Below are 13,578 nucleotides of genomic sequence, written 5' to 3'. Positions count from 1 at the left end.
AATTTTATATACATTTTTTTGATTGGAGAACTCCACTGCAGAATTTGGAGAAGGTGAGATTCAAAGGTTAACTCAATTTTGATTCAACTAAAGGTTTGAAAGTGAGCGATTAGGTCAGTTTGCATTAAAATGTGAACTGAACACATTTCTCCCCCATCCCCATGTACAGGCTCACACATGGAACCTTGTGCACATAGACCACAACTCAGAACTGTCTAACATTTCTGGCCAGAGTGGAGGCGCTTCTCTCATCAGCTGCAGCCTACCCCAGACAAATGTGTAAATAAAACTGTGATCCTTCTGGTGACAGCCTTTGCCAAAAGCCTTTTAGAAGTCCAAGCTTAGTGAGACAGGACTTACCTTTTCGAAGCCATACTGATTCTTCTTCAGCAAGATTTGTTCTTCCATATGCTTGATCATTTTATCTTTAATAACGTTTTCCAGAGATTTATACCTCTAATATTTGTGTCCAATATCTTTTGAGATTTTGAACAAATCCACCATAATTTGACAAATGAACTAATTTTTATCACACTTTCCCCAGGGTTTTTCATAGGTAATCACAGGTATTATTTACAAATATGGCACTATTTGTCTGATGATAATACCACCAAGCAAATAATAAGTTATTTAATTATAATTATTTCTGCTATTCTATTGGTGTTCTCCAAGGCATTTTAATGATATGTAAAAAACAAAGACACACGTTCATACATACATCCGCCCCACATGTTAAGGCAGATTGCGTTGTTATGTACTGTTACTGCCTCATGAGTGTCAATGAGCTATAAGAGTTGGCCCTTAGGGAGCTCCACAATGAGTTATAAGAGTTGGCCCTTAGGGAGCTCCACAGAGAGCCCATTAAGCACAGGTCTTTACATCTTTCACCACAACGCATAGCTAGAAGCACATGGAAATTCATCATTGCCTACACCTGAGGTACAGATTTGGTGTTCTTGGACAGTTCTTTCTAAAATATCTGCCTTGACTGTGGCATTCTACCTGCCTATTGTGTTACTAGCTGCTCCCTGGATTGGACCCAATGCTGCACTGCTTCCAAGAATCATGGTGGCAGCAGGACTTTCTGTTCCACTTTCAGATATGACAGTGTCATCTGCAGGACACATTGTGCTTTTGTGAGGCAGGCCATGGGCTTGTATTTATGACTTATTTATTTATTACTCAGTTTTATATACCACTTTCCACAGAGGTATCAAAGCAGTGAATGTAAAATACAAATTAATCAACAGTAAAACTGCACACTCTACTGTGTGCCACAAACCATAGATGGCTGGTCACACTCCAGGGAAAGTGTGTGTGAAGAGGTGAGGTTTAAGGAGATGTCTAAATGTCAGAACTGTGGGGGCCTGTTTAATGTTAATTGGTAAAGTGTTCCAGAGGGTGGGTGTAGCAACACTAAATGCTCACTTGCTCATTGAAATGGCAGTCAAGGGTTCTTGCTTTCTTAATACTGAATTAGTGGTTTTCTGGTGCTTTCCTCCCCCACTTTAAATTAGGGGTGCACAACTGTGGTCCCCCAAGGGTGCTCTGACTCTCCCACTGCCGCTGAGTTTCTCGCCTGCCTGTACTTTCTACTCCCTCCCCCAGAGTTCCTTCTACAGATCACTCCTCTTCCCCTCCACTGCTAGCAGCGATGAACCAGTGACCTGTATCAGGATTGCTGGGTGTGTGCGCAGGTACATGTGTGTGTTTATATGTATGTGCACATGCGCATGTGGCCCCTGGCCCCTAAGCCAGCATCACATGTGGCCCTTGGGGTTGAAAGGGTTGCACACCCCTGCTTTAAATACACACCAGCTTCTGGAACTTTCCAGTATGGTTCCTTCCATATGATACTCTCTTCCGGGAGTGGCTGCAGCTAAGTGGGTAGAACGCTTTGGGCTGGGACCATAGCTCAGTGGTAGAGCGCATATTTTCCACACAGAAGGTCCCAAGTGCAATCCCCGGCATTTTCAGTTTTAAAAAAGGAGAAAGCAGCCGATGATGAGAGAGACCACTGTGGAGCCCATAGAGAGCCATTACGAGTCAAATAGTACTGAGCTGGGTAGCCAAATAGTCTGCTCTGATATAATGCAGCTTCCTGGGTGCCCAGCTTGTCTACAGTCCTAGGCACAAGTGAAGTGGCATCAGGTGGTAGGGCTGAGAGGGATTTTTGCCTGAGGAGCTGAGACAAAACAGGGACTGGTAGACTTTAGCTACACAAATCATTGGTCTGACTTGATAGAAAGTGATTGCTGACACCCTTCTATTCCAAGCTGTCCCTTTAAAAGCAACGAGGAAAATCGCTATTCTAAACACTGCCAGCACCTCCTTTAGATCAGATGTTTTTCAGAGCGGAGTTGCCATGGCAATCCCTGGGAAAGATACAGTGCAGGTTTTATTGGATCAATGTACCGACTGATGTGTACGCATTCTATTGAGTTTCACAGAAGGTGCATGTGTCGAACTGGTTAGCAGTTCATTGTGCATTGCTGGGAAAGTGACCATTCTCTGGAACATGGCTGTATCCCAAGAGGTTGTGAAACGTGTGCTTCAAAGTGGGCTGTGCCATAAGTTTGTTTTTGAATTTAGATACTGCAGAACATCATCAAGGCTAAATTCCTAGGACAAGCACAAGCCTTCAAAGGAAAAGCACCTGCACAGACTCTGTTAAGGCACCAACCTTCCAAGACTTCTAATACTGAGAACACAAGATAAGACCACATTGCATCTTAGGGCTTCTAAAGGTGCTGCTGTGGTTTTCCCAAGAGGACTTTGCTTCCAGGACTTGGGGATATCACTTTCTTCATCTAGCAGGGGAGAAGTGCTCTCCAATGCAAGCAGCATTGTCTCCTGGGGACAGACAGTACATCTGGAAAGATGCTTGAGCAAAGTTTTGATAGGCCTTTGAAGCTGCTATTAAGTGCTACTAAATGCTAATTCAGGAGTCACCATAAATTATTATTACTGCTATAGTTTATGCTATTTGTACAGTTTTAGGAATCCCAGCATCCTTTCTGCTTTGCTAATAATGAATATCGGAAGCTGCATTTTACTGAGTCAGACCTTTGGGCCATCCAACTGAGTATTTTTTATTCTTGCTGGCAACAGTTCTCCAAAGTCTGGGACAGAAGATGTCCTGTTGTGTGCCTCCCTTTGTTTTCGGTAGGGTTTCTTCCTCATTAGAGCCCTTTAGCACTGCTGTGGCCTTGCTTTTCCATAATTAGCAGGACGTGGGATTAAAGTGCGAGATTTCACACAGCACTTAATACAGTGTTATACTATCCAGCAATGCACAGAAACAGTGCTATAAAAAAAAAAAACTGTGAGGAAATCACTAATTAAAGTTTCTTCCCCTTGTGGACAATTGAGAAGCTGTGCATGGGGCCGTCGTAGTCATCACTGATCCCACAGACATGAACAAAATGAAGCATTAAAATGAGAGGTTTTCTGAAGCATCTACCACAAGATTACATTCAGGCCCCAATTTGGCACTTCAGAAAATGGCCTCAGGCTGATTCAGAGGCCATCTGCTTTGGCTCAGGTACCAAATCTGAGATAAGATTTGGAAATACAAAGCGTCACGCCTCCCATTGACTATCATGAAAAATTAAAAACGGTTATATCTTTTTTTCTCCTTGCCAGAATTGAATGACATTTGCAGGCAGGTTAGCAGTCCCTTAGGAGGGGATTATGCCTGCCAAATTTCAGAAACATAGGTGCAGGGTTTTTTGTGCTACACACCTTTATTTTTTATTTTATTTATTTCTTGGCAGAAATTTGATGAAATTTGCAGGGGTAGTTGCGTCTTCTAAGGGGATCTAGACAGATGAATAGGTGCAGGCATTTTTGTGCAAGGGCAGTCTTTAAATTTTGTGGGTATCCAAAAAAGGACACACTTATCCCTCTGTGTTCCTTGTGGACCATTGTTCTGAAAGTGACAAGTCAGTTTAAAGGTGGCCCTCAGTAAAAAACCTTCAAAATTTCAGAAGGAAATGTTCTTCCTTACCCTCTGTGTTTACAGAGAAACTAACCCTAAATGGGTGCTATATATACACACACACATAATTTGGTAGATAGTCTGCCTTTCCAAAAGCTGAATCTCAACAAAGTTCAGCTTTGGATCCGGTTGCTTCAGAGGGAAGCCCACTTTGGCAGAGGAAGCACCAGAAATCTTCCAAAGGGGCCCAATTCAGCTTGGGCTTTGGCCGAATCCAACGCACATCCCTAACTAAAACAGACAAGAAACTTTTAATTAAAGGTACAGGAGCTCTGAAAAGTTGTAGTAGTGCTTAGCTTGTCCATGCTGGACAAGCTGGTACTGCAATTGCATATTATAACCAAAAAATAATCACAAATCACTTCTGAAAAAACAGGACAATACAGAAGACACTAGACTACAACGTTTTAATCCAGACATAATCTGGACTCTCCGTAAAAAGTGAGTGAACAAAGGATGGCAATATCAGAGAAAAGGGCTAGTGCATAATCAATCTATAATGCATCAGAACCATAGACGTTGCCATGACTTATCTTTGCCATGGTTTATCTTTAAAACCAGGTTTTTTTCACTACTTCTTGTTGATGCCTCATAATCCTGGCCACTGGGATGCTGTTAAGATCGTAGCTAACTGTTAGGTACTGTGGGAGGATAAAGAGGGTCAAAACTTGCTGTAACCTGAGTGGAGTTTTTATCACCTTTACTGACATTGCCTTGTGATGAGCAAGTTGTTCTTTTCTTTTCCTCCCACACAGACACCAACTCTGATAGGGTCCGAAACATGTGCATTTTTTACAAACTGTAAAAGTTAATGAGAAGCAATTTGCAAAACTAATTATTTTAATTGCTCGATCTCTGCTACTTAAAGCAAGTGGAAAACATCCACATCTAAAGCTTGCCTTTGTCTTTTCTCTCCCCCCACCCAAATTATTCTTAACATTTCACTAATTCTGTGATTATATTCTTTCTGTGCTGCCAAATAGAATAGACTGCTAGACCTATAATGTTAATATGAGCTCTGTCATTTATTGTACATAGTTAACTAGTTAATTCTTTCTTCTCCCTGGAAACTGCGTTGCTACAATCCCTTCCTATGGCCCATAAGGTGAGGAAAGGGTAGATCTATCAGAATTAAAGGTTCAGTAGTGCAGTCCCAATGCTCAGAATTGCCGGTAGAGAAGAGCTCCACTGGTCGGGGGTGGGGGGCATATTTTTCATTGGTGTCCAAGATTAAATCTACACTACTGCTTTTTATCAGCATTGGGGTGCACTGATAACTGTTGGGGCACATTACACATTCTTTATACTGCTTTTCTCGTGTCATTTCCTGCTTTTTATTCCATATTATCCAAAATACTGCAACAGCAATCAGTGTGTACTACAAGGTATGAATGCACAAGAGGGATATAGCATCATCATGATGGAATCGTATCGATATAACACGAGGTGTAGACCTGGCCAAAGTTACACCTATGGAAAACTCTGCCAGCTGAAACATACCACCAGCAGTAGGCCCTGAAATGGGCATTCCAGCGGAGGGTAGAAGATGGCCCAAAGATGGATCTGCTGGATCCAAGGCCCTTCCATTCCCTTTTGAGGCTTCAGGATTGGGCCCATTGCCTACATCAGCCTCAGGCTTGGCTTTGGTATGTCTCCTCGCATTGGAACCACATTCAACATTTTTTCAGCTGCACATTCCAAGGAGATGGTAGAGGCAGGGGTGGGTCAGTGGCATCTATGTGTCAATTTGTGAAGTTTGGGCCCCAAAGGACTCAGAGAGTCTTAATTAAAACATGTTTTCATGATGTTCTTATTTTAAATGTTTTTTATTGTTAGCTGCCTTGAGTGTAATTTCCTGGTAGAAATGCCGGGTATAAATTAAATGAATTGATGGATAAGAATTTTGAGAGATGGTTATTCGTTTTAGAAACTATCTCACCATAAGACAAGAAAGAAATATGTAGGGAGAAGGGAGTGTTGTTCATTTTCTTTGTCTGTGTTCACTGAAGGGGGAGTTTCCATTGCTGAGATCTCGTGAGATACTGTTTTCTTAAATTTACTCCAAATGTTTAGTACTGCTCTAATAAACACATGGGGGAATACTTATTGTAGTCCATATCTCCTCTCCCCATCAATGGTAAGTATTTTCAGTCAATAGAAGAAAAACATTTGCTCTGTCCAGACCCTATCAGATTGGTGTTCTTCTATCATTTCTAAAATAAATGCTGTTTGGTAGTGCATGTAAAGATTTGAGGCTACAAGTCCACCATCCAGCTTAGCCTTATGTAACATATGAAAGTTCATCCTTAATCTTTTATTTGCCCATATACACTGATTCATGCAGTGCTCAGATTATATGGGTTTCAGGGGAGGCTTGGCTTCCTTACCGTTAGTGCTGGCCCCCATAGCGATTATTTTTAGAAGGCTGGGGACATTGCTGGAAAATTGGATGGTGGAAAATTGGAAAGAGGCAGAGGTGGCGTGTATGGATTTCATTAGACCCACTTTTCCTCCTTAATTTAAGCACTGAATTCACTATTTTTCACCCTTTGATAGTGCTTTCACAGTTAACTGTTGGGACAGATTAAAAACAACTTGGTTAATAGCATCATTTTAATATACAAAGTCCTCCCAAATGATGACAATTTTTAGTTTGACCATAAATTCATACATATATGGTTCTGTTCGACTACAGTCAGACTTCATAGACATAACACATTGGGCTTTTCACAGCCATGGAAGCCAAAATGACCCAGAGTGGTATTGCAGTTACCCCCAGTATAGTACCCCTAGGGTAGCTCTCAATGATTTGGAGGGGAACCAATTGCCTTTCTTCTTGAGAGATTTGAACCTGAGAGATACTATTATAATCATAAGTGTGTTTCTTAATTAAGATTAAATACAATTAAACTCCATATACACTTTCCTTACTTCCTTGGAGAAACGGCAGGATATGAATGCATTAAATAACAGCATTCTCAACTTTTTCATGCACTGATCTTTTATATTGTTGTTGCTACTTTTGAAATAATGTACTAAGAAAATTCTGGTCAATTAAAATGGCATTGTCTTATTTCACAGGTAGTTGCACTGAAAATGTGAACAGCAGAATGATCTCAGCCAATGACGATTTTGTTAGGAATCCAGGAATCAACTCAGATCTATCACCAAAAAGCCAAATACCTAAATATCAAGGTGAATTGCAAATTCCAGTGTGTGTGTGTGTGTGTATGTGTGTGTGTTAAACTGCATCACTCACTGGAGAAATGCACACACAACTCACACTTGCTTGTGTGAGAACCCTGAATGTGTCTTTGAAGTTGTAACATGGCTGGCATTCTCTCTTGCATCATAGGCTGTGTACAGAAAAGTAAGGCAGCAGGGAGAAGCATTCAAACCTAGCCTTAAACCTGACCCTCCACTTTTCTATGTGTCATGCCCCCCGCCCCGCGCCCCCGTGCCCAAAGAGGAGCATTCTATATCATACAATCCCCCCTCGCACCTGAAGTCTGCAGTGGTACAGCACAGGAACATTTTTTCTACAATTTCTCTAGTGCATCTCAAAGTCTTTGATTCAGAAGGGATTGTTTTGAAACGTCTAAAAATAATCTAAACTGAGTAACAGAGGCAGATGATTCCTAAATATTCCAGTCTGAGTTTATTATTCATTTATATTGTGCCTTTCAGCATATTCTTTATGAACCTTTTGTTGTTATTTTTCACTCATTCTATATTACAGCAGTATTCGTTAAAGCCAAGCCAAGCCTGCCCTAAGTAACAGCACACCTGTTACTTTATCTGGCTGTCCTGCCTTTGAGATAATGTAGTGACATGATCTGTTGCTGTTGTCTTTCACAATACACAAGTTATTCCTTTATTTTGAATGTAGATATTCATATTCTGCTGTCCACGGGCAGTATCCTATGCTGTCCATATGCCAGTGGGACCCACTGATAGTATAACAGGGAGCTAGATGTTCTGAGAGCAACCAGAAATGAACGGAAAATTGTCATTTCCAGAATGGGGCAGGTCAGCGGAGTTCACAGAAGGGAGCTCCGCTGACCTGTCCCGATCAAGAAATGTGTGTTTCCACTTGTTTCTGGGCTTGCATTAGGCAGAGCTAACTGCCCATCACACTAGCGGTGGGCCCCGCTGGTGCAATGGAATGAGTGGAAGTGTAGCGGCATTATTTGGTACTGCTCTGCCACTTTGTGTCTGTGTGTCTGGCAAGCGGAGCTGCGATTTTAACCTGCCCATGCTTTTGTGCTCTAGACATGGATGCATTGCAGAGCCAGTGCTCAAGATCACACGGTTCAAGTCATGGCAATACTCAACCACTGCACCCTTCAGATGTTCCACTGCACAATCTACCTTGCGACATGGGACAAGATTCAGAAAATGCAGGCAGTGAAGAAAAGATTGTTTATCTCTAATCTCTCCTCCTCTTTGGAGTAGCTTTTCTAATTGTTTATAGTTGCTCTTTGTCCAAATTGCTTTGATGATATATTATTTATTACAAATGCAATGTTTTTTCCATATCCATAGGATACAAATTAAGTTATTTTTAAAACGTGTCTGTAATATTTACATTGTGATACACATATCTGAAACACTCTGCAAGTAACATCAAACATTGGTGAGCTCTAAAACTAGCAATGATACATGTGTGTTTGTGTGTCTGCGGCAGAAATCCAATGTTGCGTGAGCAAGCGTCCACTTGCAAGACAGGGCTTCCTCCTCAGCCCCTGCACCATCCAGATTTTCCGGGTGCATGGGGGGTGGCAGCAGGGAGGGGGAATTGCCCCCTCCCCATTCTATTGATGGAAGCAGTTCTGTCAGCAGAACTTGTATTAATTGGATACCACCCTGTGTATCTATGTGTGTTAGAGAGATGAGATAACCGCAATTGGACTATGACTGGAAGCATTTCTGTTTCAGGTCAAAGCTTCACATTCATTGTGTGGCTAGTCCTGTGTCTAATAGGAGCACTAGAGATTTAATAAGGCAACTTGGCATCTTCTTTAAAAGGAGTGATATCAAGTGAGATAATGGGAAAGCAAGAGCGAAAGCTCTGATCTGCTTGATATTGTACCTTCTGCCTGCACTCTTTGGTGGGTTTACTCAACCTGTTTGGTTTTATAGGCATCCATTCAACTATGTTCTGCATCAGGGGTGGGCAACGTGTGGCCCTCCAGATGTTGCTGGACTGCAACTGCTATTGTCCCACACCGTTGGCAATTCCCACCATTCCACACAAGTTGCCCACTCCTGAACTAGACACATCAGAGTGGAGCGTTTTCCTGGCCACCTGACCAAAGTGTGTCTATCACAGAATTAGCACCATCGTAGCCATCCATACCCATCATCATGTTGTGGTGACATAGTGGTGGACAAAGCCTAGAAAAGCCCTGTGCTGATAATACAGCATAATTCGTCCATTACCTCTGCACAGGGAATTACCCCTAAAGTATTTCTCAAGTAACGTTAGCTAAGGACTCTTCTGGGTCTCACTTTGGTCTCCTAAGGTGAGGATGCTGCACTGTCACTATGGAAGGTCTTCTGCCAAATTCGAGTTAGATTAACACCTTGTTTCCACAGTGGACATTCTGATGTATAACCTAACGTGGCCTTAAGGTTTTATTTAAAGCATAAGGAGCTTCAGGAAATGGATCCATAGCTGAATGTTCGCCACCCCACGTTAGGTTTGCTTGGTGGATTCAGCTTGCTCCTTAGCAGATGTTTATGTCACAAATTCAGTCTCGTCTAGCATGTATATAATTTGCTTTTCAGAGCACTCTAGATCAGTTTCGTGATGTATTGCATTATAACTTGTTCTTGGCGGCAGCGAGTTCCCCTTCTTATCAAAGCATTACAATTAATCACATGGACATTTCTATCTCATAGGGAATAGGGAGGAGGCGGAGGAAAATGTTGAATTAATTTTTTTTAAAGCCTAACCAAAATCCACTGCTTTTCCACATCTGTGGACTCCAAATCAGTGTGTTTCTTTCAACACCCAGAGCTTTGATACATTATATAGAGTAATAAATAAGGATGTGTTTTCCTTGTGCATTTTCCAGCCACCATTGTATACTTTTTGAATGTAATAAATATTCTTTATCTCCAAATGTGTGGTATGTGTATGTGGTTCATAATTCTTAGTATTCAGAAAATGTGTTACATCAGCCCATTGCTATTTCTGCCATTGCAGTCACAGTCATTGCAGTGGTCTGACCTGTGTGCTGCAGCAGATTACAATTCTTGTTGAGTGGGGGCAGGGGGTGGTCTATGCAGGCTGCTGTAAGTGTCAGAGACCCCTTTAGTCATCAGTGGCACTGGCAGCAACCAGTCAGTGCTTGGCCTGTGCTTTTCACTGCTACTACTCAGCACTTTCTGCGAATGGATTCTCTTTGGTCATGTCTGTGCCAGTACGAATGTGAAAGCTGGTGGAAACAGCAATGCCCTGTTATAAAGAAATTTTGGATGTGTGCCACAGCACAGCTAAAGAGGACGGATGAAGTGCCAGATGACTGGAGGAGTGCTAATGTTGTCCCTATCTTCAAAAAGGGTAAAAAGGAGGAACCTGGGAACTACAGACCAGTCAGTCTGACATCAATCCCTGGGAAAATTCTGGAGCAGATGATAAAGCAATCCATCTGTAAGCACCTTGAAAACAATGCTGTGATTACTCGAAGCCAACATGGATTTGTCAAGAACAAGTCCTGCCAGATGAATCTGATCTCATTTTTTGATCAAGTAACCTCCCTTGTGGACCATGGGAATGCTGTAGACATAATATACCTCGACTTCAGCAAAGCTTTCAACAAAGTGCCCCATGATATCCTGATGAGCAAACCAGCTCAAAGTGGGCTAGATGAAACAACGATCCAGTGGATCCACAGTTGGCTACAGAATCAGACTCAAAGAGTGCTTATCAATGGGACCTTCTCAAACTGGGGAGAGGTAATGAGTGGGGTACCGCAGGGCTCAGTCCTGGGCCCAGTGCTCTTCAACACGTTTCTTAATGACTTGGAGGAGGAGGTGCAAGGAATGCTGATCAAATTTGCAGACGACACAAAATTGGCTGGGATAGCTAATACTTTGGAAGACAGAAACAAAATTCAAAGTGATCTGGATAGACTGGAGCGCTGGCCAGAAAACAACAGAATCTTCCAAGATTTCCAGGCCTTTAACATGAAGCATGGCCCATTTTGCTCACCCATATTCACAGTGAAAATAGTGTAATCACGATATATATTGACTCTGTATTAAGATGCATTAATAAAAGGTGGGGGTAGGGGAAGATTTAAAACATAAGCCAATGTACTGAAGCTAGGTTGTCTTTAAACCAGCATGCATTTTGTAACTCTATCCATCATTTGGACATTTTTAATGTTCAAATGAATTAAACATGAGCTTTTGGAAAACATGAAGAATTCACTAGCTCAGGATAATGGAGTTGTGCTCCTTTGTTCCTCTCCCCTCCCCACTAACAGCTGCTATAGTAGAAAATGTCCCCAAATGCACCTTCAAAATAGACTTATGCAATCCCTCTAGGGCGTGGGTTTGCATGCCTGACGTTACAGGGTTTAGGGCATAGGGAAATGTAATATTGCACAGAAGTGTGAGAGTCTGGGACCACAGCAGCCATGTAGTTAAGGGGAGGGACCGTAGCTCAGTGGTAGGGCACCTGCTTTGAATATTGAAGGTTCCTGGTTTGATCCCCAGCTTCTCCAGATAGGGCTAGGAAAGAGATCCTGCCTTAAAGCCTGGAGGGTTCACTGGTCACAGGATCCATCTGTTTCAGAGATCTCTGCCACCAGTCAGTATCAGCAGTAATGGGCTAGGTGGACCAATGGTTTGACTCAATATAAGGCAACTTCCTAAATTCCTACGTATCGCCAGCATTTGCCTTCTCACACTACCACACATGACAGGGTAGCAATCTCATCTGTAGAGCAGTTCCCAGCCACTGAGGATCAGGTAGTGGAGGAGATCAAAAGGGATAACGGGAGCATACAGATAATATTGGAGGAGGAACCTAAAGGCATAAAGGAAGTTAGGGCTAATCTCCCCAAAACAAAAATCCTGGACTTATGCTAGGGATGGGGGCAGGGGGATCATTTAGTTCGTATTTTAATGTGAATTTGGCTAATTGTACACTTTCAACCCATTATGTAAATCAAAACTCAATTATCCTTCAAAATTCGCACTTCTCCAAATTTTGCAACAGAACTCCCCAATCAAAAAATATGTTTTGAACATGTTTTGAATATGTTAAAATGTTTTGAATATGTTAAAATGTATTATTATGGGAAATAACAATATTCAAACATGTTTTGAATATGTTAAAATGTATTATTATGGGAAATAACAATATTCAAACATATTTTGAATATGTTAAAATGTATTATTATGGGAAATAACATATTCAAACATGTTTTGAATATGTTAAAATGTATTATTATGGGAAATAACATTAAAAAATACATTGTATCAGGAGAACTTGCAAACAAATGTGAATATTAGGCAAAAATGTATGGATACAAAAATGCATGTATTAGAAATGTACCCAAAAATACTTATGGATTTTTATGCAACTTTTTAAAAAATTCTCAAAGTTTGGGATGAACCAAAGTTAAGACTGGAAAAATTCTCAAAGTTCAAGAAGAACCAAACGTAACACTGGAAAAATGAGAAACCGAAATTGATGTATTCATCTCTCCCAAGCTTGAATCCCTGCTGCTACCTGCTTTGAGACAAGTGGAGGCTGGTTGCATGACTGACTAGTTTTAAGACCCAGATAGGAGACCCACCATTTTGCTTAGAAATGTGTTTTACTTAAAACAGTGTAAGATTGCTTCCCCTTCATGGATCACTGCCTTGTTGTGGCGAAGGGGCTTGCGTAACTCAGTGAAGCCATAAGCTATGCCGTGCAGGGCCACCCAAGATGGACAGGTCATGGCGGAGAGTTCTGACAAAATGTGGTCCACTGGAGAAGGAAATGGCAACCCACTCCAGTATTCTTCTTGCCAAGAAAACCCCATGGAACGTATCACAAGACTAAAAGAGATGACGCCGGAAGATGAGCCGCTCAGGTCGGAAGGTGTCCAATATACTATAGGGGAAGAGCAGAGGGAATTTGTGAAGTGTGAAGCTGCTGGGCCAAAGCCAAAAGGACACTCAGCTGTGGATGTGTCTGGTGGTGAAAAGAAAATCCGATGCTGTAAAGAACAATATTGTTTAGGAACCTGGTCAAACATGAGATGGCAAGACTGAACATCGACATCTTGGGAATCAGCGAACTAAAATGGACAGGCATGGGTGAATTTAATTCAGGTGACCATCATATCTACTACTGTGGGCAAGAATCCCTTAGAAGAAATGGAGTAGCACTCATAGTCAACAAAAGGGTGGGAAAAGCAGTACTGGGGTACAATCTCAAAAACGATAGAATGATCTCAGTACGAATCCAAGCCAAACCATTCAACATCACAGTAATTCAAGTCTATGCCCCAACCACTGAGGCCGAAGAAGCTGAGGTTGATCGATTCTATGAAGACATACAACACCTTCTA

The 13,578-nt window shown here is 41.8% G+C and overlaps 1 protein-coding gene across 2 annotated transcripts in view; it reads left to right on the top strand.

The window, feature by feature from the left end:
* The window catches only part of ARHGEF28 (Rho guanine nucleotide exchange factor 28), a 211,346-nt gene extending 201,221 nt beyond the window's left edge, over positions 1 to 10,125 (top strand). For both annotated transcript variants that reach the window (XM_084833481.1, XM_084833480.1), the window contains 2 exons: positions 7,082 to 7,195; positions 8,273 to 10,125. In XM_084833481.1, coding sequence (XP_084689607.1) covers positions 7,082 to 7,195; positions 8,273 to 8,433 — 275 coding nt within the window. In that variant the 3' untranslated portion in view covers positions 8,434 to 10,125. The remainder of the gene's footprint in view (positions 1 to 7,081; positions 7,196 to 8,272) is intronic.
* Positions 10,126 to 13,578: the final 3,453 nt, after the last annotated feature.

This window comes from Heloderma suspectum, chromosome 2 (assembly GCF_057233095.1).
Source record: "Heloderma suspectum isolate Gila_16-S chromosome 2, 16-S_ref, whole genome shotgun sequence".
Taxonomy (NCBI): Eukaryota; Metazoa; Chordata; class Lepidosauria; order Squamata; family Helodermatidae; genus Heloderma; species Heloderma suspectum.
This window is presented reverse-complemented; position numbering and strand designations above follow the sequence as displayed.